The sequence below is a fragment of the Malaclemys terrapin genome, chromosome 16, assembly GCF_027887155.1.
Source record: "Malaclemys terrapin pileata isolate rMalTer1 chromosome 16, rMalTer1.hap1, whole genome shotgun sequence".
NCBI lineage: Eukaryota > Metazoa > Chordata > Testudines > Emydidae > Malaclemys > Malaclemys terrapin.
This window is the reverse complement of record NC_071520.1, coordinates 18,348,885-18,373,135: the sequence shown is the minus strand read 5'-3', so window position 1 is coordinate 18,373,135 and position 24,251 is coordinate 18,348,885. Positions and strand designations below refer to the sequence as shown.

Here is a 24,251-nt window from a genome sequence, read left to right as displayed (position 1 = left end):
TAGCCCATTGTACAAAAGCGTTCTAGGCTCTATTTCACTATAAAGGCTTTCCTCCAGCTAGGAGCTTGTGAAAATCTTTGCTCCTGCTTCAATGAATTGGTTCCATGTAGAAAGGTTGACCTCTACTGACAGTTATGGCCTTTCGTTCTGCAAGCCATCAATCAAAGAAGCCACTCAGAGTATGTCTACATTGCACTTAGCTACCCGGGACTGGCCCATGCCAGCTGATTCGGGCTCAGGCTCTGGAAGTCTCCCACCTTGCAGAGTCCTAGAGCCTGGGCTCCAGCCCAAGCCCAGATGTCTGTATCACAATTAAACAGTCCCTTACCCCAAGCCCTGTGAACCTGAGTCAACTGGCATGGGCCAGTCCCGGGTGTCTAATTGCAGTGTCAATGCAGGTTTTTAATTGCGGTGTAGGCATACCATCAGAGGTCCCAAGGGCACTGGAACACAATTCACTTCCAAGTACAATGCCTGAAGGGGAAATCAAGATGAGAGTTCCTCTTTTTTTGCTCATACGTCTAGAAGGGAGAGCTAGCCCATGAGTTGCAAAGTCTGTGTAGGGCCCATGGAATGTTTGGGGCTGCCAGTCACTGCTTCCATTGCTCATACTTAAGGCTAGCCCAGCATAGTAGCACAGTGTTAGCAGATTGCAAAATGTGAAGGTCTTGACAGAGGGTTAGGAATAGGCCTGGAACTGGATGAGGAGGAGCTCATAGCAGGATGGTGATCTGACTTTAGGGATAGGTCCATGAACCTATCAGCTCCACTGGCAAAGACTTCAGAGTCAGTAGTCTGCACAAAATGAATAGCTGCTGATTGTTTCATCTTTTTTTTTAACAAAGAAACCAAGGAAACTGAATGTACAAAAACTAGTACTATTGTTAAGGTTGCAACATCTTGTTCTTTTATAAACAAATGTGGCTAAGTTAACGTTGTATACAAACTTTTGGAATTTCCTGACTTTTGTGTGCTTGGGGTCTTGTGAACTTAACATTGCATCAGTACTACTTTTTGTGTTTTGTTTCTTTTTAATTATTATTATTAGTAGTAGCAGTATCATCATTTATTATTCTTTGCACTTCTGTAGCACCTTTGGATCAGACAATCTCAGGTTACTTTACAAACATTAATTAAGCCTCACAATTCCCCTCTGTGGTAGGTAAATATTATTCTCCATTTTACAGATTGGTAAATTAAAGTACAAGATGTACATTTATTTTTCGGGGGTGTCACAATCCCGTGTTCTAAACCTTAGACAATGCTTCTCCCTGGAATGAATGTAGAGATAAGTAAAAATGTCCTTGTAAATCACAGTTTACCGCCATTGACATAATTTTCTCATCACAGTAAGTAAAGATTGACGTGTCATTCTAAAAATTAGTTATTCCTAAAGTAGCCTATCACAGGATCCACAGCAGTGCCATCCAATTAGAAAAACTAGGCTAATCTAACCTGATGCTATTGTCGTTTTTTTAAAAGGAGTCTTACTTCAATCATAAAATCCTTGTACCATAACGTTGCTTTCTAGGCCATATGTCCTTATTTAGAGAAAAAATGATTGCACCCTTAATTCAAAGGGAATGTTTCCCTCTGAGCCAGAACTCAATAAAATGTATCAAAAAATTGTGGAAAAGGGCAAGCAAAGAAAATCAAATTGCAGCGTGTGAAACGATTTAAGGAGGGACCTGGGGAATACATAATCTCCAAACTGCCAAGTTAGAGCAAGTATAAAATATACAAACAAGCCTGATATTTTTCCCAGTTGATCTCATTATGAGGTATGCTTGGGATAGATAAATTCAGTTAGAATGCATTAAGGCTGGATTTTCAAGGAAACAAGTCAGAAGTAATGTGTTTAGCTGATTCCACCTTGTTTTGATACATGGGCTTTTTCAAGTTTAAAGAAGTGCATTTTTGAAGCCAAATGGTTTGTTTTGTTTCAAGCACTAAAACAAGAGGCAACTCAGTGACCATTTTTTTCCCTTCTGGAAAATACTTAAATAATTTCATCATGCTCTTTAATAATCGGTAGTAGACCTCTGAACAGTATATATCACTGCCACTTATTGTTGCCTGCTTAAAATACACTGAACTAGCTTTAAGTGCAATCCCTTAACACAGTTTTATCCACAGAGTACTTTTTTCCTAATCTCCAATATATTTTAATTAAATTGTCCATTTATATTTATTAAGCCAGTTTGTTGTCTCCTAGTGCAGAAGATTGCTATTACTGATGTAGTTTACCAAGGAGAAGCATTAGCTTAGCTGTGCATTGATATTAAAATGGAAGAGAATGCAAGGAAAGAACTTCTCCCAAAAGTATAGTTAAGGGCTTGTCTACCCAGGGACGTTAGTGCAAAATAGCGAGGGTGTGAACTATTCCGCGCACATCCCTGAGTGGACATTTATTCTGCACTAAAAGGACCTGTTTGTGGTTTAGGTTAATCCACTTTCAAAGTGGATTAATCTAAACCACACGAAGGCACTCTGAGTGCATAATAAGAGTGTCCACACAGGGGGCTAGTGCGGAATAACTATTCAGCTCTAGCTATTCCAGGCTTTTTGCTCATGTTGACAAGCCCTTACATATCATTGTCCTTTGGAGTTTGGGGTGTGTGTGTGTGTGTGTGTGTGTGTGTGTGTGTGTGTGTGTGTGTGTGTTGGAAAAGGGACAGGTCTTGAAATAAGGACTTTCCAATCTCAATAAGTTTTTGGAAGGAATAGCCATTCTTACCAGCTCTGGTAGCCTCAGGTTAGACATAATCTCTGGCAGTATGAAACATAACTGCAAAGAATGCTTAGTCTCTGGACTGCCCCTCCAGAAACACTGGAAATGGATCTCTTGGCAGGCTAGTTTATAAGGCTGTCTATTATTAACGCCTAATCCATTCAGCAGCAGTATGGCATAGATATGTGAACTGTAGAGACAGGTCTGCCCCCAGAACTCCAGATCCAGAAGGTTGGCTCCGAACTTTTCAAGTTGGGTGTATATCAAGAGAAAAGTGTCTGCTTTTCTTTGAGCTGCCTCTGCCGACTTAAGTTTTGCCGCTAAATTGGTAGGAAAATGGAGTTCATCTGAATTTTGTTGACTATAGTTGATTTGTCCTTTTACACAACCCAACTCAAAGTTGATTTGTCAGAACTTTTAAGAAATCAAACTATTCCCACAGGTTACCTTTGTGTTTCCCAGAGGACACAACATGGTGGAACACTATGTGGAGCTCCATCTGTCATTCTAGTTTGGATTTGGAAGAGCGTTTTCAATATTATTTTTTTGTATTATCATGGCACCAAGGAGCCCCGGACATGGACCACCAGGATCCTACTGTGCTGTATGAACAGGACAAAAAGACAGCCCCTTTCTCTGTCTCCCAGTATATCTACGTGCTCATAGTCAGTACACAGGATGGGCAGCTGCCATCTCTACCAGGTTCTTGCCCAATAACAGAGGCAAGAGGATTAATGGATTAATAGATCCATCTGAGCCACCATAGAAGATGAATATTAATTATGCTGTTCCCCCAAGGGCATTGCTTTCTCTACTGCTTCCATGGTGCAGCCCCTAAATCAAGCCTGAGTAAAATTAGAGACTGTGTCTACAGAGGCCTTTCTAAAAAAAACAAAACAAAACTTCTCACAAAACCAAAAATGACAAGGAGTTAAAAACCAGACGGCTGTGGCTTTAAGAGAGATAAAAACTGTTAGGGAATGGGAAAAAAAAAAAATCCCACAGCCTGTTGTAGCAGCTGTAGCTTCAGATCGTGTGGAAAATGAAGGCAGATGATTCAATTTGGCCTGTGCCCTGAGTACATTTCCAAATGCTTCTGTGTGCGCGCAAGATAATGAACAAATATATCGAGATGGCACAAGATCAGTCCGAGTTTGCCGCTGTGCAAGCCATGGAGCTCCCAGTAGGAGCGAACTAGCTTTGCTAGGTTAATGGGGGTGAGGGTCGGAAAGCCCAGCACCTTTCAGAACAACTTAAGAAAAGAATTTGTCTCCTTTTGCCCCAGGCTCCCTGTGGCACTCAAACGGAGCTTCTGATAAATCAAAGTGTATTTATTAATAACAAGCAGGGGCAACATGCCTGTGATTTGAAAATAGGGGCACCAAATTAAAATGTGCTTTTCTATGACATCGGAAAAGAGTAAGTAAATGGAGAGTGGACTGATCTATTATGATTAAAAAGCAGGGTCTGGGAGCTAGAACAGTGATCATGAAAAAAGCCCTTTTGTAGAAGGAAGACCCCATTCTGTCCATGCACATTTTTTCCCCGCAGAAAAAAGAAGCAAGGGGGGGGGGGGGGGAGGAGGCAGGAACAGTAGAGAAAAACAGAAGTGGAATATAATGAGAGCTGAAGTTATTGCTGGAATGAGTTATGGTATTTAATCATGCTACGTGTTGTCCAATGGCATGAGATTCATAATTCTTGGCTCTGAATGTGGTTCGGGATTGTTCATGAGCACCTGGAGCATGCCGACTGATTGTGGCCTTTCATATCTAGCCATATATTCCCCCCGCTCTTTCTCCTGCCAAACCAGCCCCTAAGCAGAAAAGGCTGTTTGATTATTACTCATATTATGAAAGCTGGGCCTTTGGTTGATGGTGAGAATTGCACTGAACTATAGAGATGTCGGGGACCACTAACTGCCAGCTTTGCACCATAATGTGCATGTTCTTTGATAGGTTGTGTGTCAAGGAGAAGGCAGCATTTGTCCATTTTCTGAGGAACACTGGGTTCTAAGCAGTGGTGGGGACAAATTCTGCCTTCAGACAAACCTTCGGTAGGATTCATGCCCTGATTGAGCAAAGCATTAAATGTGTACTTAAGTTTTGCTAAATATGGATGGACTTAAAACATGTTGCTGATTTGGGACCTAGATAAGAGTGGAATTTGGCCCTTGGAGGAGGTAAATTATCAATATTCTTGGAAGGGTTAGATTTTTATTGATAAATGTTGATAAACGTTAGTTTCGCCGTACTCACAAAACTGATGGAAAAATATTCTATCAATAATGATTGAAATTTACAGGTTGGCAAAGTCAGAAAATGCTGCTTCAGAACGTAATGGAGTTTGATTTTACAATTTTTATTTGTATATTTTGACATGTGGTATTGACAGTTTGTGTTGTTATAAAGCTTTTTAACTTGTTGAATCTCAGCAACTACTGTAATGAAATAACTATCTGACCCGCCCCATAATTTCTGCAACTGTGAAATGTAAATAGTTAAAAATTTTAAAAATGCTTAGAACCAGGGCCGGCTCCAGGCACCAGCCGAGCAAGCTCGTGCTTGGGGCGGCAGATTCTATGGGGCAGCATTCTGCCCAATCCTAGGGCAGCACGGCCGCTTTTTTTTGGTTGGTTGGTTGGTTTGCCGAGCCTGACGCCCTGTAGGGGGCGACGGCGCGGAGGAGGGGAGTGCCCTGCTGGAAGCAGGCTGCACGCTCCGTCTGTCCCAGCCAGTGCCAGGTCTGTAGCAAGCCCAGCAGGGCAGCCCGCGTCCTTCCCTCCCCGCCGACCGGAGCAGCACGGAGCCCTCCCGGCAGGCGGCGCGGCGGTCGGGGCTGCGTGGTGAGCGCCCCGCTGAAGCCTTGGCTGCCCCCCTTCTCTCTCTCTCTCTCCCCGCTCCCTCCCCCTCCCCTCCCCTCGCCCGCCCCCCTTCCCCCCCTCCCCCCCCCCCGCTAGCCGGGGCACGTCTGCAGTGCGGGGAGTCCCCCTGCATCCTGGCTCCGGCAGCCCCGCAGGTTTTTTTGTTTTTTGTTTTTGTTTTTTGCTGCTTCGGGCGCGACCGCGGGTTTTTTTGTTGTTTTCATTTTTGCTTGGGGCGGCAAAAAAGCCAGAGCCGGCCCTGCTTAGAACCCATAATTTTGCATAACTGTGAACATTTGCAATCAGTAAAAATCTAAAAAAAAAAAAAATCTGAAAAATAAATGTTATCCATCAAAAGTATAAAAAAAATCACATTTTGCCAAGTCTAATTATCAACCCTTGTGAGTTGCCCCCTTGTTTGCATTGCTGCTCTGTTTTGGTTTAACTTTCCTAAAGGGACATTGTCAACCTGAATTTTTTTAATTGACTATTTAAAACAAAAGAGAATGTCCTAAAAGAGCGCTCTTTCAAGATTGACTTGATGTTTGTTTTTAATTTTTTTAGTTTTTGTTTTTCATGCTCCCCTCGTGCTTAGAATGGTGCTTGGGGCAGGCCCAAAATCAACTATCAAATAGACTCAGACCTGGTACACTGCTGCCTGCTGCTTCTTTAGTTTCTGTTTCAGCTTTGTTACTACTTTTACTGGAAACACCATATTGCAGGGCCTAGAGAAGGTGTGCGCCATCAGCAAAATGGAAAAAAGGGCTATCTAAAGTGCTGTCAAATTCACCAAGTCAATAAACTGAAAAAATAGTTTTTTTCCTTTTATTCTCTTGTTTCTAATAATTCTAAGGCCTTCCTGTAACAGTAGTAAGGACAGGTTACAGAGTGGTAGCCGTATTAGTCTCTCTCAGCAAAAAGAACGAGGAGTACTTGTGGCACCTTAGAGACTAACAAATTTATTTGGCCATAAGCTTTCGTGGGCTAAAACCCACTTCATCGGCTGCATGCAGTGGAAAATTCAGTGGGAAGATATATATATATACACACACACAGAGAACATGAAAAAATGGGTGTTGCCTTACCAACTCTAACAAGACTAATCAATTAAGATGGGCTATTATCAGCAGGAGAAAAAAAACCTTTTGTAGTGCTAATCAGGATGGCCCATTTCCAACAGTTGACAAGAAGGTGTGAGTAATAGTAGGGGGAAAATTAGTGTGGGGAAATAGTTTTTACTTTGTGTAATGACCCATCCGCTCCCAGTCTTTATTCAAGCCTAATTTAATGGTGTCCAGTTTGCAAATTAATTCCGGTTCTGCAGTTTCTCGTTGGAATCTGTTTTTGAAGTTTTTTTGTTGAAGAATTGCGACTTTTAGGTCTGTAATTGAGTGACCAGGGAGGTTGAAGTGTTCTCCGACTGATTTTTTAATGTTATAATTCTTGACGTCTGATTTGTGTCCATTTATTCTTTTGCGTAGAGACTGTCCGGTTTGGCCAATGTACATGGCAGAGGGACATTGCTGGCACATGATGGCATATATCACATTGGTAGATGTGCAGGTGAATGAGCCCCTGATGGCATGGCTGATGTGATTAGGTCCTATGATGGTGTCCCTTGAATAGATATGTGGACAGAGTTGGCAACGGGCTTTGTTGAAAGGATAGGTTCCTGGGTTAGTGTTTTTGTTGTGTGGTGTGTGGTTGCTGGTGAGTATTTGCTTCAGGTTGGGGGGCTGTCTGTAAGCGAGGACTGGCCTGCCTCCCAAGATCTGTGAGAGTGAGGGATCATCCTTCAGAATAGGTTGTAGATCCTTGATGTTGTGCTGGAGAGGTTTTAAATGGGGGCTGAAGGTGACGGCTACTGTTACTCACAGTATTTTCAGGTGGAAATGAAATTTTCAAGTTTTCCATGCATAAATTATCCTGCACGTCTAGACTCTGGTTTTGTTCACATTTTAAAAATACAAAAAGCGGTTGATGTTACAGTAGTGTCTGTGTGAAACATTGGCACTATTGGATGCTCCACTAGGGCAGGAGTTCTCACTCTTTTTCTTTCCGAGGCGCGCCCCCCCCCCCATGCTATAAAAAAACTCTACAGCCCTCCTGTGCTACAACAACTAGTTTTCTGCATATAAAAGCCAGGAACGGCATTAGGGGGTAGCAAGCAGGACAACTGCCTGGGGCCCCATTCCACAGGGGCCCCCAGGAAGCTAAGTTACTCAGGCTTCGACTTCAGTCCCAGGTGGAAGGGCTCAGGGCCCCGGGCTTCAGCCCCATACAATGGGACTTAATCTTTGTGCACTGGGTCCCAGCGAGTCTAACACTGGCCCTGCTTGGTGGCCTCCCTGAAACCTGCTTGTGGTCCCCCAGGGGGCCCTGGATCCCTGGTTGAGAACCACTGCACTAGGGCATAGCAGCTTACTATTGCTGCCAGTCAACGAAGGCTGTGTCTACGCTGACACTTCCAGTGCTAAAACTTTTGTTGCTTGGGGTGTAAAAAAAACACACACACACCCCGAGCGACAAAAGTTTTAGCACTGAAAAGCGCTAGTGTAGACAGCGCTAAGCTACCACCCCTTGTTTGGGGTGGTTTTGTTTTATTGCTGTTAGCGCTCTCGCCTGGCGATAGAGCGACTACACAGTGCATCTTAGAGCACTGAGCTGTGTAGACGTAGCCTAAATTACTTCTTGTGACCAAATGGCGCAAGTCTGTGCTACAGTGTGGAAAGTCCAGGTTCAGATCCTGCCGAAGACCCATTGTGAAGCAACAAAACAGGGTGAAAGTGTGCATCCTCTGGCTTTGTTACATTTGGGGCTTTTGTGCAAAGATTTCATGGTCTCCTAGGGCTAGGACCATTCAAAGGGATGTCAGTTTGCAAAGTAAGACTCAACTCAAGGATACAGCCAGAGGGAATTTTTATAGCTGAAACAGCAACATCCAGAGAAACTGATTAAAAATCAAGCAGTCAAGCCAGGAGCAACTTCAAGAAACAAGCTTTGGACCAGTTCACTAATCTCCAGATCTGCAGAAAGTGCCCATGAAACCGATGCATCCATTTAGCAGAACTCCTTGTCCTCCTAGTTCAGTCCTGCATGTGGCTCATTAGGGTAATTACTGATGAATTAAAGCAGCTTGGCTCAGCACTCAGGCTGCGGGTGTGTGGGCTCCCCTGCTGGCAGGCAGCAGGTGTAAATGAACAAGATCTGTCAAAAAGGCTGATGACCCTCTTAATTCACAGCAGCAAACGGGGGACAGAGGTAGTACAGCAAGTTTAATAATTGATATTTACTCGGAAAGGTTAATGGCAGCGGTGATGCTGCTAATTTGTTTGCCCGTGCAAGACCTTGTCAGGTCAAATTGTCTCAATTTGTTCCTATGTGTAGGTGTAGTTTCTTTCCTCCAAAGTTTATTAAAGGGAAACAGGTCAGGTGAGGGAACAGGGGGACATACTACTGCTCAAGAAAGATTGTGTTCTCTTCAGTAACAGGCTGGGTGAGACCTTTAACTTCGGAGGTTTTAGTCTTGTTATGTGTTTCTGGTGAATATTTGAGTTTGAGATTAAGGAATTAGTAACATTGGGAATGGTGGACTCTTTTACACACACTCTCTCTCTCTCTCTCTCTCTCTCTCTCTCTCCTCTTCTCCTCCGCCTTTGGACGTGTCCAGATGTGCTGTAATCTCAACCCTGCACGGGACCCTCTCTGAAGCTAAGCAGTATTATATTCTCCAGACTAGCTCGGTAGTTGGCCTCAGTCTGGGAATAGTGCCCTGCACATTCATTGAGAAGAAACCGAGGCATTTTAACTGCCACAGTACCAAGCGTTGAATGGGGGCTTTGTACAGGGTGTACTAGAGCATTTCACTCTTGAGTGTGTGCACTGAAGCACCTGAGTGTTGTACTGAAGGGCGCTGTCTCCATGGGCATGGAGTGACGATGCCCTCGGAAGGTGCTAACGTGTGCTGGAACCACCAGCGAATGTCTCTGGCCATTGAATCGCAGATTATGCAATGAAATTGCACCCAGGGAAACAAGGGCATTTTATGGCCATTAAAAGTACCAATTTGTACAAACCAACATTTTAAATAGTGTAATTTAAATAGAAGCAGACTGATATGAATAGAACCTATTAATAAATTAAACACTTCCTTCCACCCAGTATTTCACAAGGAAATTAACAGAATAATTTGTTAGTAGATGATCCCAGGAATGTGGCAGTGAATGACAGATCACAAGTGAAAAGGTGATGAGGATGGAAGGATAGCCCAGTGGTTAGGGAACTAGTCTAGGATTTAGGAGACCTATGTTCAATTTCCTGCTCTGCCAGACATCCCTAAGAGGCATTTAGGTTCCTAGTGTGATTTTCAAAAGCATCTAGGCACCTAACACACATTGAAATCCAAGAGGTTTAGGTGTCTAGATGCTTTTTTGAAAATCCTGTTTGGTGTCTAAATACCTTTAAAAATCTGGCCCATAAGCCTCTCTCTGACTCAGTTGCTGATCTGTAAAATGAGGATAAAAGCATTTCCCTACCTCAGAGGGCTAAATACATACATTGTCAGGAAAAATACATTGAAGTTTGTGAGGTAATAGTAGATTTTCGAGAAATGAGTTGATCTGTCTCAGTACAGAACTATGACTTATTTTATTACATAATGTTACTGCATACTGACTGGAGACTCCACAGTAATATATCACACAGTAAATTTTATTCCACATAAATAAGCAGTTTCACTCTATTAGGGAGGTGAGGGGAGCTTTGTTTCTTTTGAGACCCCGATGTACTTCTAAACAAGTAATGGTAGCTCAGTATGGGGATGGGAGCCTTAGACATGTGTATATTAATAATAATTCCACACAGTTAGGAGTATGTTCAATATGGAAGTGGTTGAGGTCTGAATTGAGGTGCATTAGTAGTAGATTGTGAGGGAAATTTGCCTATTGTCTACCTGATCAGAGCTACTTGGCTCAGCCTGTCCCACTTCCCTGAGTGCTAAATTCACCTGTTCCTTGAATGCTAACAGAAAGGGATGCAGAAACAAGTGGGTAAGCCACCCTTTGGAAAAGTCTCATGAACTCAAGAGCATCTTCTCCACACTGCAGTGAAATTATAGGTGTGAACACATTTGAGAAACTGCGTTTGGTGACCTCAGGAACAGTTGATGCAGCAGTGCCTGAAAATCCTCTATTTGTTTTTCGTTTGCTCCCTGTAGATGAAGGTCCCTGCAAGCAGAAGTGGCAGAAATAGCGAAGAAGACAGCATCAGGGAGGCCACAAGCTCTCAGCGGAGCAGCTCGAGGGACCGTCTCAGTGATGTAAGTACCAGAATCAAGCGCTGCTTCATTGCAGCAATTCCCGCTGCTGACATGGCTTTTCATAAATCTCGCTGAACAAATGTTGGCATCCAGAGGTCACTGTGTAATAACTTTTTTTTATGTCATGATTGAATGTTATGGCATAAGTGGTTGAGCTGCCTTGCAAACACTATAATCATGGTGCAAATAATATGATAAGTGAAAGATCAGAGATGGGAAAACAAAATGGAATTGTTATTCCTGAGGGGAAAGATGGCTTGAGATTTTTTTAAAGAAAAAAGTTGTGTAAAAAGCTTTTTACCGATGCTTTTGTTTTTAGCTTCTGCATAGAATTATGGTGGATGCAAAGCTGGCTCACCTATTGTTATGCTTCCTGCCTCTGAAAGATGAGCATTTTTTGAGTGGTGGTGGAGAGCTGCCTTTCTCTCAGGAAACTCAACTCTATGTTGAGTGAAATGTTATGATAAAACAAAAGTAAATGGTGCCTTCGTGTGTAAACACACAAATGGGCTTTTTAGTCACCAAGAAATCAATGGCAGTGCTGGGATAATTTTATGTGAAGGCTTTTTGTGTTAGCAATTAGCATTTCGCCTTCATTAAAACATGATTTTTTACTAATTAGGACCTTTCCCGTTAGGAGAGATTTAAATGAAGAACAATAATCAAACGCTGGCACAAGCATGTCTGAAATATTAAATTTAACATTTCAATGGCAAGCCACAGAAATCCCAGGGCGAGCAGTTTTCATGTTGAGTTCTATTAATGTAAAATATGCTTCATAACTAAAACCTGTCACAGAAAACGGCTCACACCAGCCAAATTCAATTGGACAGTTAATTTAGCTTTAAAATTGAAAACACTACCTCTGCTTCAGGATGCAAAAGGAAGGAGGGGGAAAAAAGCCTTTGATAAGTGTAATGTATTTGCCATTAAGGCTTTCAGAGCCCATTCTACAGGAGAAGAAGGGGGGAAAAAAGAAAGAGGGGAAAAATGGCTCCCACAAATGTGTTTAAAAGCTGAAAGTATTTATTAAAAATGTCAGCAGAAAAGTGCTTCTGGCAGATTAAAGCGGGATTCGGCTTGACAGCTCTGACAGGGAAATGTGACGGGGGAAAATTCTCTCTACATGTTTTGAGTGTGAATGGGGTGCTGTAAACAGCCTACATGGTGGGAGGAAGGGAAAAAAAAAAAAAAAAAAAGCTGTCCCTGTGATTTGCTTCTAGGATAAAGAATCTGAGCACACTGGAGAAGAAAAAGGGGGGGGAAATCCCTTAAGGGCAAATCATCTTGTGTGTGTGTTTTTGACTGTGTGTGTTTGGACAGTAATAGTCTTTTTTTTTTTTTTTCCATGATTCTCTTCCTCTAGTCACTCTTGACAAGTATGTGATCTGAGGCAGCTGGTAACACTGATGCTGCTCAATACAGCTGGGGGGGGGGGGGGGGAGAGAATAAAAGATTCAGACCTACCAATTGCTTTGAGTAGTTTAGGTCAAAGTATTTAGATGGCAACTGGTTAGCCAGTGTCACAGGTTCTTGGAGGCGCCTATAACATTGTAGGTGGGGAGAGAGCTATTTTCTCTTCCCACCCACCATCAGGGCGGCAAGTTATATGGGCCCGTGGTGCCCGGGCGCCAGCAATATTCAGAGCAACGGAGGCCCGGCTCCACCAATGTTCGGGGCTGGTTCTCTCTCCCAGCCCCGCCTGCCGCCCCTGCACGCCTCCCCCGAGCGTCCCTGCCTGTGCCCTGGGCAGCTGCGCCTTGCAGCTCCGTGCTGTGCTTGCTCTGCCGGCTCCTGGCATCAACTGCCTCCGCAGGGTCCTAGCGCCCCCCCTCTCCACTAGTGCCAGGGCAGGCTGACCCTGCCCTTCCGCCTCGGATGGACGGACCCTTCCCTTTTCCGGCGGGACCCTCCACCAGCACAGGGGGGCCCCCCACCAGCAGTCACTGCTCCTGCCCCACGCTGGGCAAGAGGCAGCCCCATCCCCCAGCTACAGTGAGGGGCAGCAGCAGGGGAGGAGGTGCACAGGTGATGGCAACCCCCCTCCCCCTGCACCCACCACAGGGGAGGCGAAGGAACTTCCTGGACCTGAGAGGGGCCCTAGGAGCATGTGCAGTGATAGTGGTGCGAGGTGAGTGCTGCCCCAGCCAGGAGCAGCCTGCCTGCACCCCAAACTCCTCATCCCTGGTCCCACCCCACCCCAGAGTCTGCACCCCCTCACACCCCAACCGTCTGCCCCATCCTGAGCCCCCTCCTGCACCGTGAACCTCTCATTCCCAGCCCTACCCTACAGCCCCCACCCCAGCCCTCTGCCCAAGCCCCCACCCCTCATCCCCAGCCTACCCCAGAGCCTGCACATTTTTACATTTTTTTTTAAAATCAGCTTACAAGGCGCGGGGGGCGGGGGTGGGGGCGCGGATTTGGACCCATTCTGGGCACCTCCAAAAATTATACAAACCTGCCGCTCCTGCCCACAATGTTACGGCATGAGAGCCTAAAGAATTTGACCTTCATTGAATTTTATTGGGTGTCTAACTCCGTAGGCTTCTCACAGGGAGTTATTCATCCAAGGAAATTCAGTGTGAGTCGGGTGTTCAACTCTTCCAGGCTCCTTGGAGACTTCCAGCCATGGTGCCTATGGGTAGGAGCATACAGTAGAACCTCACTTATGTTGCTCTAATGACCCAGCGACCCATTACAAATGATGGAATTTTTCCAGTTAGTGACTAATTACATTGTTTGAAGAGCGAGGTTGATGAATCACAAAATGCACTTTGTTCGTTATTTGATGATTGCAGTTCAGTTTTAATTTACTCTTCACAACAATTCATCACAAGGTAGTAAATGTCTGGTAGCCTATTTAGTAACAGTTACAAAGTAAGCCTTCAAAGGCTGCACTGTTGCAATCTGCTGGTACACTTTTGCAGAGAAGTGGGGAAGAAGACCCAAGATTTTTTGTGTGCATGCTATGAGGAGTGTGGATTAACATAGGATTCTACTGTCCATCTGATAAGGCCCCCATATGGCTCTATAGATGCATCTCCTGGCGTATCCTTCAAATGGATGGTGTGCAATTGAACTGACTTGACCCCTTATGTGTGGCACTCAGAGGATTAAACCCCCATCGTGCACTAAAGATGTAAAGGGAAGGGGTTTTATTTTCTTCCCCCTTAGGGGCTGCTGGAGGGATTACAAATTGAGGCTGTGAAACGCAATTGTCCTAGAGCGGTTACTTTTTCTTGCTGACATATCATGCTGCCTCAGGCATCTGGCCCATTGCTTGCTCAGTCTGACTAGCTGTCCTGCTGTTTCTCAGTGTGTTTGGGCTCAAAACAGTCTTGTGATGCCTGCTTTGTAATGCCTTCTTCTCCCACCTCCATCCCTATTAACTTGTAGCAACAACCAGAGTAAATGAAGCAGGTGCTAGCAGATTTGGCTGCTATACTGTGGCACAGCAGGTGTGCAGAAGGATGTATGCGTTAAAGTTACTGCTCTGGGAGCACTGTAGGGCCATCACGCACATTCCTTTGTGGCATTCCTTGGCTGCTCCTCTCTCACTTCAGTGCAGTTCTGCATTTAGGAGGTGCTATTAGGAGCAACTTAGTTTCTCTGTATGAATTGTTTCTTGAGATGACTTATTTAATGGGGTGCCAGTAAGATGTGTTTTATTTACATTAATGCATGTCTTTAGTCTCTGATGGACCATGAAGGCAAGAGGTGGCCTGGTCTGTCATGAAATAATTACACCCTATAGGAAACTGAAGTGACGTGATTGACTGAGTCTCTCTCTCTCTCTCTCTCTCTCTCTCTCTCTCTCTCTCTCTCACACACACACACACACACACACACACACACACACACACACACACACACACACACACACACCCATGCACACCCCCTTTCTCACACACACTCTGCTTTGGCACAGTGAAATTTCCTTGTGGAAAGAGCACTAAAGCTTTATAGTATACCAGTAACACTCTGTGTTGTACAGTGCATCTTTCCAGATGTTGCTGGGAGTGCCCTTTATTATAGATCGTTGAGGGGAAAATGTATATGAAATTACATTACACTAGTGAAATTACATTACACTAGTGAAATTATCTCTGACTGCAAAGGTTTGATTTGCTGGGACTGGTTTCTCATCGATATGATAAGCCTATTATGGGAAAACGAAGTTTTAACCAATGTTTGCATGACAAATAATTCTTTTTTAAAGGGGCGGGGAAGGATGAGAATTTACACTTGTTTGTACTTGGAATGGTCAACGGTAAATTCCCTTTTAATTTATTACAAAGCAAAGGTCTCTGCAACACATGTTCTTGGTGTCCTATCAGGTTCCTTTAGAACACAAAGTCAACAGCTGCTTTCCAAAACAGGATTTTTTTCTGCTATCTTTCATAGTAAGGTAATTGAAAGTTAGCAAAGAACTAAGAGACAGATAAGCCCCATTGCTGCTTGTTGTGTTGACCCAAGTAAAACTGGGAGGTTTGGGTTTTGCTCCCCCTCCCTTCTGTAATTGTCCTAATCTTTTCTGATGTCCCAAACAGTGTAAAAAATCCACACGGACCTTTGTATAATGGCTTTAAAAAAGGTTTTATCTTTTTCTTGACCCATCAGCTTAAGAACTGCCTGAATTTTAATGGATTTTCTCCCTCACTAAATTGAATGGATCGTCCCTCATTATCATTTAAATAGAACCCTCACTCCCTGTGAACGTGGAAAATTTGAATGTGCTAGTAGAGCTGTGATAATTTGAAATATTCGCAAGGTGGGGAGAGGGAGAGGAGGAGGCAGCAGAGGACAGAATTGCTGAATGTAATTGTCATGGATTCTCAATTTTGTTGCCACAAGATGGGAAAATAGACTAATAATTGTCTTCCAACCCTAGTAGAATAGTTGCCCTAGTTAGCTGAAGCTAACACTCTAATTGTCATGGGGGCACCTAGATGAATGAGGATGTATGCAGGGCACAGCAAGGGCTAAATTGAGTGATATACTAAGGCAAAGAGCAAATTGGCAATTATTGGCCCAGCTGAAAAGGTTGGCAGGTGTGCTGCTTTCTCATGAGCCCTTAGGGGGAAATTGGAAATATAAAATATCGACCATAAATACTAGCTGATTAGGAAATATGTTGCAAGAGGTGCTGGCCACTTTAGAGACAAAACTCTCTTTTTCAGGAGATTGACTTTAGGCCGTGCACAAAAATACAAGCCCCTGTAGTAAGTCATTTTGGGCTTTTTCTCTCTTTTCTCCCAGCTGCCTGCTTTGAAAACATTTTTACAATGTAACAAGCAAACAGAAATCCCTGGGTCAAAAAAGCAGAAATGCGGAGTCCATTCCCCCCACCGCCCCCTTCCTTGAATGTTTTTGGATCCGTTTTTGGATCAGTGTTTAACATATTACATAGTCTAGATGTGAAATCCTTTCTCCAGTAGAGGTGTACAATAAAGCCCTAGTGATTTTCCAGCTGCACATGTATTGTGAACTGCTCTTCTTTGTGTTCTATCAGGCTTATTGTTTTTCTCCCCTTCATGTTCCTACACTTTGTACTACACTGCCCACTGCTGGGGCAGATGGATGAAAGCAGCTTCAGGTGTAATAGCAAGTGCAATACTGTATGCCAAGCTGGTGATCTATTGGGTATGCCTAGGGCTTAAGTCCTTTCCCAGGACAATGATCAAACATCAGAAGCATAAAAGAATCCTGTGGTCTCCACCCTTATTTGTCCACTTCACAAAACCATCACATAGTTTGGCACATGTTAGTTCACAGTCTTAGCTCGGGATGGAGGAAGGGGTTTGGAAGAGAAATAGTGTAGTGTGCTTACAGGTGAGGAATAAGATGCATTGATAGTGCTCTTTGGGGCTCAGGAATGGAATAGCAAAGGTGATGTGGCCTAGGAAGATGGTGCATTGGAGGAGCTCCATCAGAAGCGTAAACTTCCAATATTTAAACAGTAAGCTCTTTGGGGCAGATGTTCTCCCTTATTTCACATTTATACAGCCGCTGACACAATAGGGTCCTGATCCTGAATGGGGCTGCTGGATGCTGTTGTAATACAAATAAATAGTGCTAGTTGTAATTTAATAGTAGGAGAAATTGCAAGTCAAGTTGGAGGTGCATTTACATGCTGTTGTGGGGCTGAGGAATGGCTAGCAGAGGACAGTGCAAGTCAGGAGTTGGATGCATTAACAAAGCTTATGTGGGAGGACAGGAATAACAGAAGGTATCGTCAGTTGAGATAGAAGTATGTTGGCAGAGTTGTGTATGGAAAGTTGCATAGCATCTGAAATTTTTTTTAGCATCCTCATGTTTTCTTGATTGACTATTGATCTGGCCCCAGAGGGAGAGCAACAGTGCTGAAATGGATGTATGCACAGATGCCTACCAGCCAAGGCCTGCCTATGGATAATGGTCACGAGAGAACCAATTTAGAAGCCCCTCACCATGACTGTATGCTGAGCAGAGACTCACTGACAGAGCTATGGACAGGAGTATAGTAAAGGAGGAGCAAGAGTTAACAGGGGTGAAAGCAAGGTCATGAAAAGGAAAGAGGATTTAGCTGAGTTGGGAGAGAAGAGAAGGGAGAGGGTCTTTTATTACAGGGGGAAGTGTGACCTTACAATGTTAGCCCAAGCCTCGGAATTGAGAACTTCTGAAGCAGAGTCGCAGTTCTTCCGCTGACTTCCTGCGTGGCCTGGGCCAAGTCATCTTGGGCCTGACTTTGAGAAGGGCTTACCATCTAAGGGTGTGTCTGCACTGTAAAGGAAAACTTGTGGTGCCAAGTCTCAGAGGCCAGGTCAACTGACTTAGGCTCGTGAGGCTTGGGCTAAAAATAGCAGCATAGACATTCCCACTCGGGCTGGAGCCCGGGCTCTGAGACCCTCCCAGCTCGTCCAATTTCAGAGGCCAGGCTCTAGCCCAAGGGGGAACGTCTACACTGCTACTTTTAGCCCCACAGCCTGAACCCCACGAGCCCAAATCAATGGACCTGGCCTCTAAGACTTGGTGCCGTGGGTTTTTCTTTGCAATGTAGACATACCCTATAGCTCCAGTTGAACTCAGTGAAAACTGCTGGGTGCTCAGGGCCCAGATTTCTCAGCTGAAGTTTCCCCATGTGTGAAATGGGGAAACACATTTTACTGACTGGCTTTTGTAGGGTGATATGAGGATGAATTATACTGATTTGTATAGTGCTCTTTGAGAAATGCTAGATAAGAGTGGAGTGGTGTTATTTGGGAGGTGGGTACTCTGTACTGGTAACCCCAAAAGTTATCAAACCATGACCCCATAAATGATGAGATTGGCTTAAAAATCATGATTTTAACCCAAAATAGTAAATTTGGGGTTATTTAATGTTGCTTCTTGGTTTTTGACCCTCGAGGATGCTTTTGAGTCACATTTTCAAGCTTTTCTCTGCAAGTATGAGTACTAGAAACTTGCTTCTTTTAAAACAAATGTAAGTTTAGATTCTTATATAATGAGTTGTTTGTAGGTGCTGGGGCTCTAAACAAAGCCTCAAACATTGCAAAAATTGTGAGAGTTGGTGACACTTGTTACCCAAGCTGAACCTGTAGTGAGATTTGCAGCAGCCTGCGTTGAATATGGAGGGAGGAGCCCAGGTTTCAGGAGGGCAGAGTTTTGTAGGAGGCACCAAAAATCCAGTCTGTTTGCACATGGCTTGAATGCCAGTTGCAGTTGTAGCATTTCTAAATAGTTCTCTCAATAAAAACCAGTTTAGTTTTAGAAACAGTCATCTCATGTTATTGCCCAGAATGCAGTATATGAAGTAAGGTTCACACATCACCAGGGATCCTAGTTTCCATGATAAAAAAAAGCAAAATTCTCCGATTTTTAAAAAAAACAAATCCGCATTTTTCTGCGATTAAAATGAAACGCTGAACCAGGGGTCGGCAACCAGGGGTCAGCACGGGCAAGGGATGTGCTGGCCGTGGCTTCCCGCCACCCCCATTGGCCTGGGACGGCGAACCGTGGCCAGTGGGAGCCGTGATAGGCCGAACCTGCCAATGCAGCAGGTAAACAAACTGACCCGGCCCGCCAGGGTGCTTACCCTGGCGAGCTGCGTGCCAGAGGTTGCCGACCCCTGCGCTGAACTTTAGTTTCTCTAGCCACACTGTATATATAGGTATCAGTTGAACACAATGATGTATTGTAAGTTGAGAGCCAGAGCCCTGCTACCCAGAGCTGACAGCAGATCCCTGCCCATTCTCCTGATTATCCGAATGTTTTATTATCCTATCCAGCCCCGGGACCATTTAGATCGGATAACTGTATATGTGTTTATTTTTTTCACAAAATGTAAAAACTAAAGATTCTCTGTAAAAATGCAAATTCTGTGTTTTTCCATGGCAAATGGCTTTCTAGGATCCATCTGACCATCACTAGTCCTCAGTTCTCTTTCCTTGTCCTTTCTGTGGCTGCTAGTGCTGGGATTCTAATATCCTCTTTCATAGGAGGCTCTCTTTTTCCTAAAGGCTTGTCAAGCCAATTACAGAAATTTAGAACTTACATAATTTTGTATCCATTAAGAAATCCGTTTAGTTTTTAACTGTTGCAAACATTGAAACCCCTTTGTTTATATGAGCATATAAAATGGGAAAATTAAAGAGAGAAGATGAATCAAGTTTTGCATAACATCCAGAAATCACATTGTGGTGTGGTTATCCAGGCAGGTCCTGGTTTCTAATCTGAATGAATACTTGACGCACTGTCTGACGTTTGGCAAGTCAATTGACCTCATTGCATTAGCACAGAGAGGGGTGTGACTAATTGCATAAAGATGCTCCTGGTTAAACTACAGGCTTATTCCCGGCCTCTGTTGTCCCCTCCCTCCCATCCAAAGAGTGAGGTCTGGTTTTTAAAGCCCATCCTGGGAAATAGAAATACTAGATCCCACCAGTATTTAAAGGCTGAAGTTGAACTAACATGATGGTGATAAGAGTGTTATAAATGCCTGGATGGATAGATGGAGAATTTTGCCTCCTTGTATCTCAACTCATCCTGCCTATAAAATTGGATAAATGGCATGGGGCCGTCTGAGGTAAGTTTCCCTGAATAGAAATTAAACCAAAAATTAGTTTTATCAGGATTATTTATTAATTCTTCTCAGTGCTGGCTAACAACATCATGCTGTATGGACTGTGGGGAAGATAAATTTGGACCTGTGTTCCAGAGAGGAGAAGGATAGTTCAGAGATTAGGGCACTAGCCTAGGAGTTAGGAGATCCAGGTTCAGTTCCCTGCTCTGTCATGGACTTCCAGTATCACTTTGGGCAAGTGACTTAGACTGGGCTCCACAAAGGTACTTAGGTGCCACTGTGATCCACAAAATTCCTGCTCAGCTGCCGCCTAATCCTAAAGTCACTCAGCGGCTGAGTTTTTGCAGTAACAGCTCCCTAAGTGCCTATGTTCTTGTCTCTGAGCGTGCACAATGCTGCCTCCCTCTAGGCACCCAGACATCTGTCTCCTGCCGAAGCCCCAAAGGGACTCTCAAACTGGGAAAGATAGGCATTCGGCCACCTAAGTTGCATGCAGGGCCTGATCTGGTGGGCCTGCTCCGAGGCTGGGGGTGGTGGGGTAGGAGGGATTTGAACAGGGATCTGCCACCTCTCGGGTGAGTGCTCTAACCACTAGACTATTGAGTCATTCAAGCTCTATCTCTGGCCCAATTAATATTTAATTATTAAATTATTTAATTAAGTGGAACAACTTTAATAGGAGAGACTGAGGGAGACCCATATGAGAATATTCCATAGCCTGGTGGTTAGAGCACTCACATTCAAGGTGGCAGATGCCTTCTTTTCCTCAGGCGGAATGGGGAATTGAATCCAGGGTATCCACATCCCGGGTGAATACCCTATTCACTAGGCTAAAGGTTACAAGGGAGGTTTCCTTCTACCTGGCAGTTTGATATGGAGTTAGAAGCCCCCTGAGCATGTCTAGTGGATTGGGGCCTGTATGCAACTTAGGTGGCCCAATGCCCATCGTCTCCCAGTTCATGAATCGCTAGCAGAGATAGGCACTGGACTTAGGCACTGAACTCTGAAAGAGGGGCAGGCCTTAGCACACACCGATCTTGTTGGCATCTGCCATTGGCTAGCTTTGGCCCTAATTTTGTGGATCCCTCGTTTTGTGGATCTCATTCTAAGATTACTGTCTCTCCCCATCCATTCTATAGGAGCCTAGGCGTCCAACTCTGGCTTTGTGGATAGCAGTGTTCCTGTGATTTTCTAGGAGTTCTAAGAGTTGGGCGACACTCAGTGTCACAACCTCCAAGTCTCTCATGTGTATTTGGGCCTTAGCCTTTCTGTGCCTCAGTTCCCCATCTGTAGAATGGGAATAAGAGCACTTCCATTCCTCACAGAAGTGTTCTGAGGATAAGTACATTAAAGATTGTGAGCTGCTCAGATACTATAGTGATGGGGACTATGCAAATTTCATAGATAAAAAGGACAGATTAACTCTATTTGGTATTAAGCTTTTCTGACCCCAATTTTTAATCTATGTCATGACTCTATTACCCAAACTATCAAAGGAGATATCTCTTTTGCTTAATCAAAATACAGTGGGATGAAGACATTTGTATTGCTAGAGAGAGAGTAACTCTTAATAGAAGTTCTTAAAATCCAGCTAAAGATCTTTGGCACAATCATAGTTTTGTCATGATTCTCCCCCACCCCAAATTACAAGCAATGCAGTGTTTGTCAGGAATAAAATAACTTTTGAAAACAAAATTAGAGTGACAGGATGGCTCGAGAGTATTGGTAAGCGGATAATAAAGCCTTTCAAATCTAATGGGTACATCTACACTGCAAAAAACACAACCCAGGGCAGCAAGTCTGAGCACGGATCAACTGACTTAGGCTCACGGGGTCAGGGCGTATGCGCGACAGGGCTAACAATTGCAGTGTGGATGTTCGGGCCTGGGCTGGAGCTCTGAAGCCTGTTGAGGACGGGGTGGGTCTCAGAGCTCAGGCTCCAGCTTGAGTGGGAACATCTATGTTGTTATTTTTAACCACGTAGCAGGAGCCTACCTGAGACTCACTGCAGTGGAGGTTTGTTTTTCAGTGTACACTGTTTTCAGTGTACCCAAAGTCAATGGTTCAACTCCATTCGAGGTTGGAAAATCACTGGAAGGCATTTGACACCTTGTTTGTGACCTACATGGAAAGAATTATTGCTTGCATCTCTGTTCCTTATGGACAGGTGCCCGTATTAAAGTGTCATCCTATCACAATTAATGCTAATTGGCACCCTCATTGGCAGACAGGCATAGGATTAACTGGACACGAATTACCCTCTTGCGTCTTAGATGTCACCCCTCTAGAGCAGGGTAGACACAGTTTAGTGGGCAATATGAAGAAGTTTGCGCTGCTAGTTGTTTCACAAATGACTTGTTATTTGTACCGTTTGTTTACTACTTTGTGTTTCTCAGAGCTTGCCCAATGAAATTCACACCAAAACATCACGTCTCTTTCATTTTCAGGCAGCACAGTAGTGCAGCATTATGTCATTTGGGTTGCAAACCAGGGGAAATGCTTATTTGGTAAAAACAAAACTAAAACAAGATAAAATGATTCGCTTTGATTTGAGTGGGGGAGGCCTATATTCTTGAAACTGGTACTCCCAGTTCTGTTTCTGCTGACAGTCATGTCTTTGTGTATGCAGCGATGATTCATTACATAAGGGTTGAGTAAAGGCTTCAGGATTGGGGCCTGTCGGTGTGTTTAAATGGATTATCCTGAGGTAAAATCAAAAGAATCTCATTCTAGGAATGCAGATCAAAATGCATGGATATTACTCTGGTACTCTCACGGCACTTATCATTTGGGGCTTTTAGAGGTTCTGAATGCCGCAGTTGGATATGGATTGTTTTTAAAGAACTTAGAATGTTCCTGGTTCTCCCAGAAAACAACAAAAGTCAGGCCTATATTAGGGGACGTCCATGCAAACTGCTGTGGAAGCGGGGCTCTTGGACTCACATGAGTCTAAAAAATATATGAGATGTTGGAAGGGATGTTAAGAATTAGATCCAAAGTGTTACCAATGACTAGCTTTATATATGCAGTGAAAAGTCTATAACAGAAAAATATCCTTTTTCTGGTCCAGGAAATGTTAATATTAAATTTGGAGCGGGGGAGGAAGTATCTTTGTAACAGTGAGCTTTTTAGCTGTGAAAAATGTCAACGAAGTGGCATTCGATCATCATTATTTCAGGTACAACATATTATGCACTGATTGCTGCTTTTGTCTTTTTAAAACAAAGGATGCTCTGAGCTGCATTTAAAATCCCATAAGGGAGCTGGTAATGAAACCTCCTGTTCTTCCGTTTTGCTAAACTCCTTGTCAGTGTCTGTATTTAAACTGAAAGGTCAAGAGAGTTAATACAGCCCCCCTCCCTCACCTCCCTACTGAGCAAATATGTTGCCTCCTTCTCAGTTCTTTGTATGCCTTATTTTTTATGTTTGATATGTTGACTATATGGGCAAGCTATCAAATTGGCAGAACAGGTAATGTAATTTATCTGCTGAATATCTTTCTGCAAATGGGGTGATGTTATTAACATTATGATGAGTTCCCTGGTTTTTAGTTTATTAGTATTGGGGGGTTGTTGGGGTGTGTGTGTGTGTGTTTGTTTGTTTGTTTTTGGTAGCAGCTCAGAAATCCCATAAATGCTACTGCCCTTCATTTCATCACTCAGTAGCTTTATTTCCAGCCACTTTATATTAAAAGACTTATTTATAACCCTGAACCCTTAGTAATGTTTAGAGGCAGAGGTCAGATGTGTGTAATATGTGACAGGCTAAAGCCTAAACATTGTAAACAATTTAATTTATGTTACTGCTGTCAGAGAGCTCTCAGTCAAAGCTTCACTGTTCGTATGCAGCTTGGAAGCCTAGGATCTGGGGATATCTGAGTTGCGTGGCTTCTGTTAGTAAGCATGTGGAGTGGTAATACAGAGTAGTAGTTGTTAAATTACAGAGGGAAGTGGGGATCACCACTGATTACAATTTTGCAGTCACCTAGCATTAAAAACGCAGGATGTCGGTGCTTTGTAACCTTCTGGTAATGTGGTAAATGATTCCCGTCATAGCTGCAGTGTGACAAGCAAGTCCTCAAGTTAAACCTTCAACAAGCTGGACTTGGGACAGAATGGGTGGGTTTTCTCTCATGCTTTTCTACTCCACATCTAAGCTATATCAAGGCATCTGGGACCATTAGATTATCTCAGAAATGGGCAACTATGACTCCTGGATTCTATCTTGAGCTCTTCCACTAACTGCTCTGTCATGTTGGGCAGTTCTCTTAACCTTTGTA

The 24,251-nt window shown here is 43.8% G+C and overlaps 1 protein-coding gene across 10 annotated transcripts in view; it reads left to right on the top strand.

Moving 5' to 3' along the window:
* The window catches only part of FBRSL1 (fibrosin like 1), a 724,351-nt gene that overhangs the window by 338,820 nt on the left and 361,280 nt on the right, over positions 1–24,251 (top strand). For all 10 annotated transcript variants that reach the window (XM_054006760.1, XM_054006766.1, XM_054006761.1 and 7 more), the window contains exon 3: positions 10,810–10,911. In XM_054006760.1, coding sequence (XP_053862735.1) covers positions 10,810–10,911 — 102 coding nt within the window. The remainder of the gene's footprint in view (positions 1–10,809; positions 10,912–24,251) is intronic.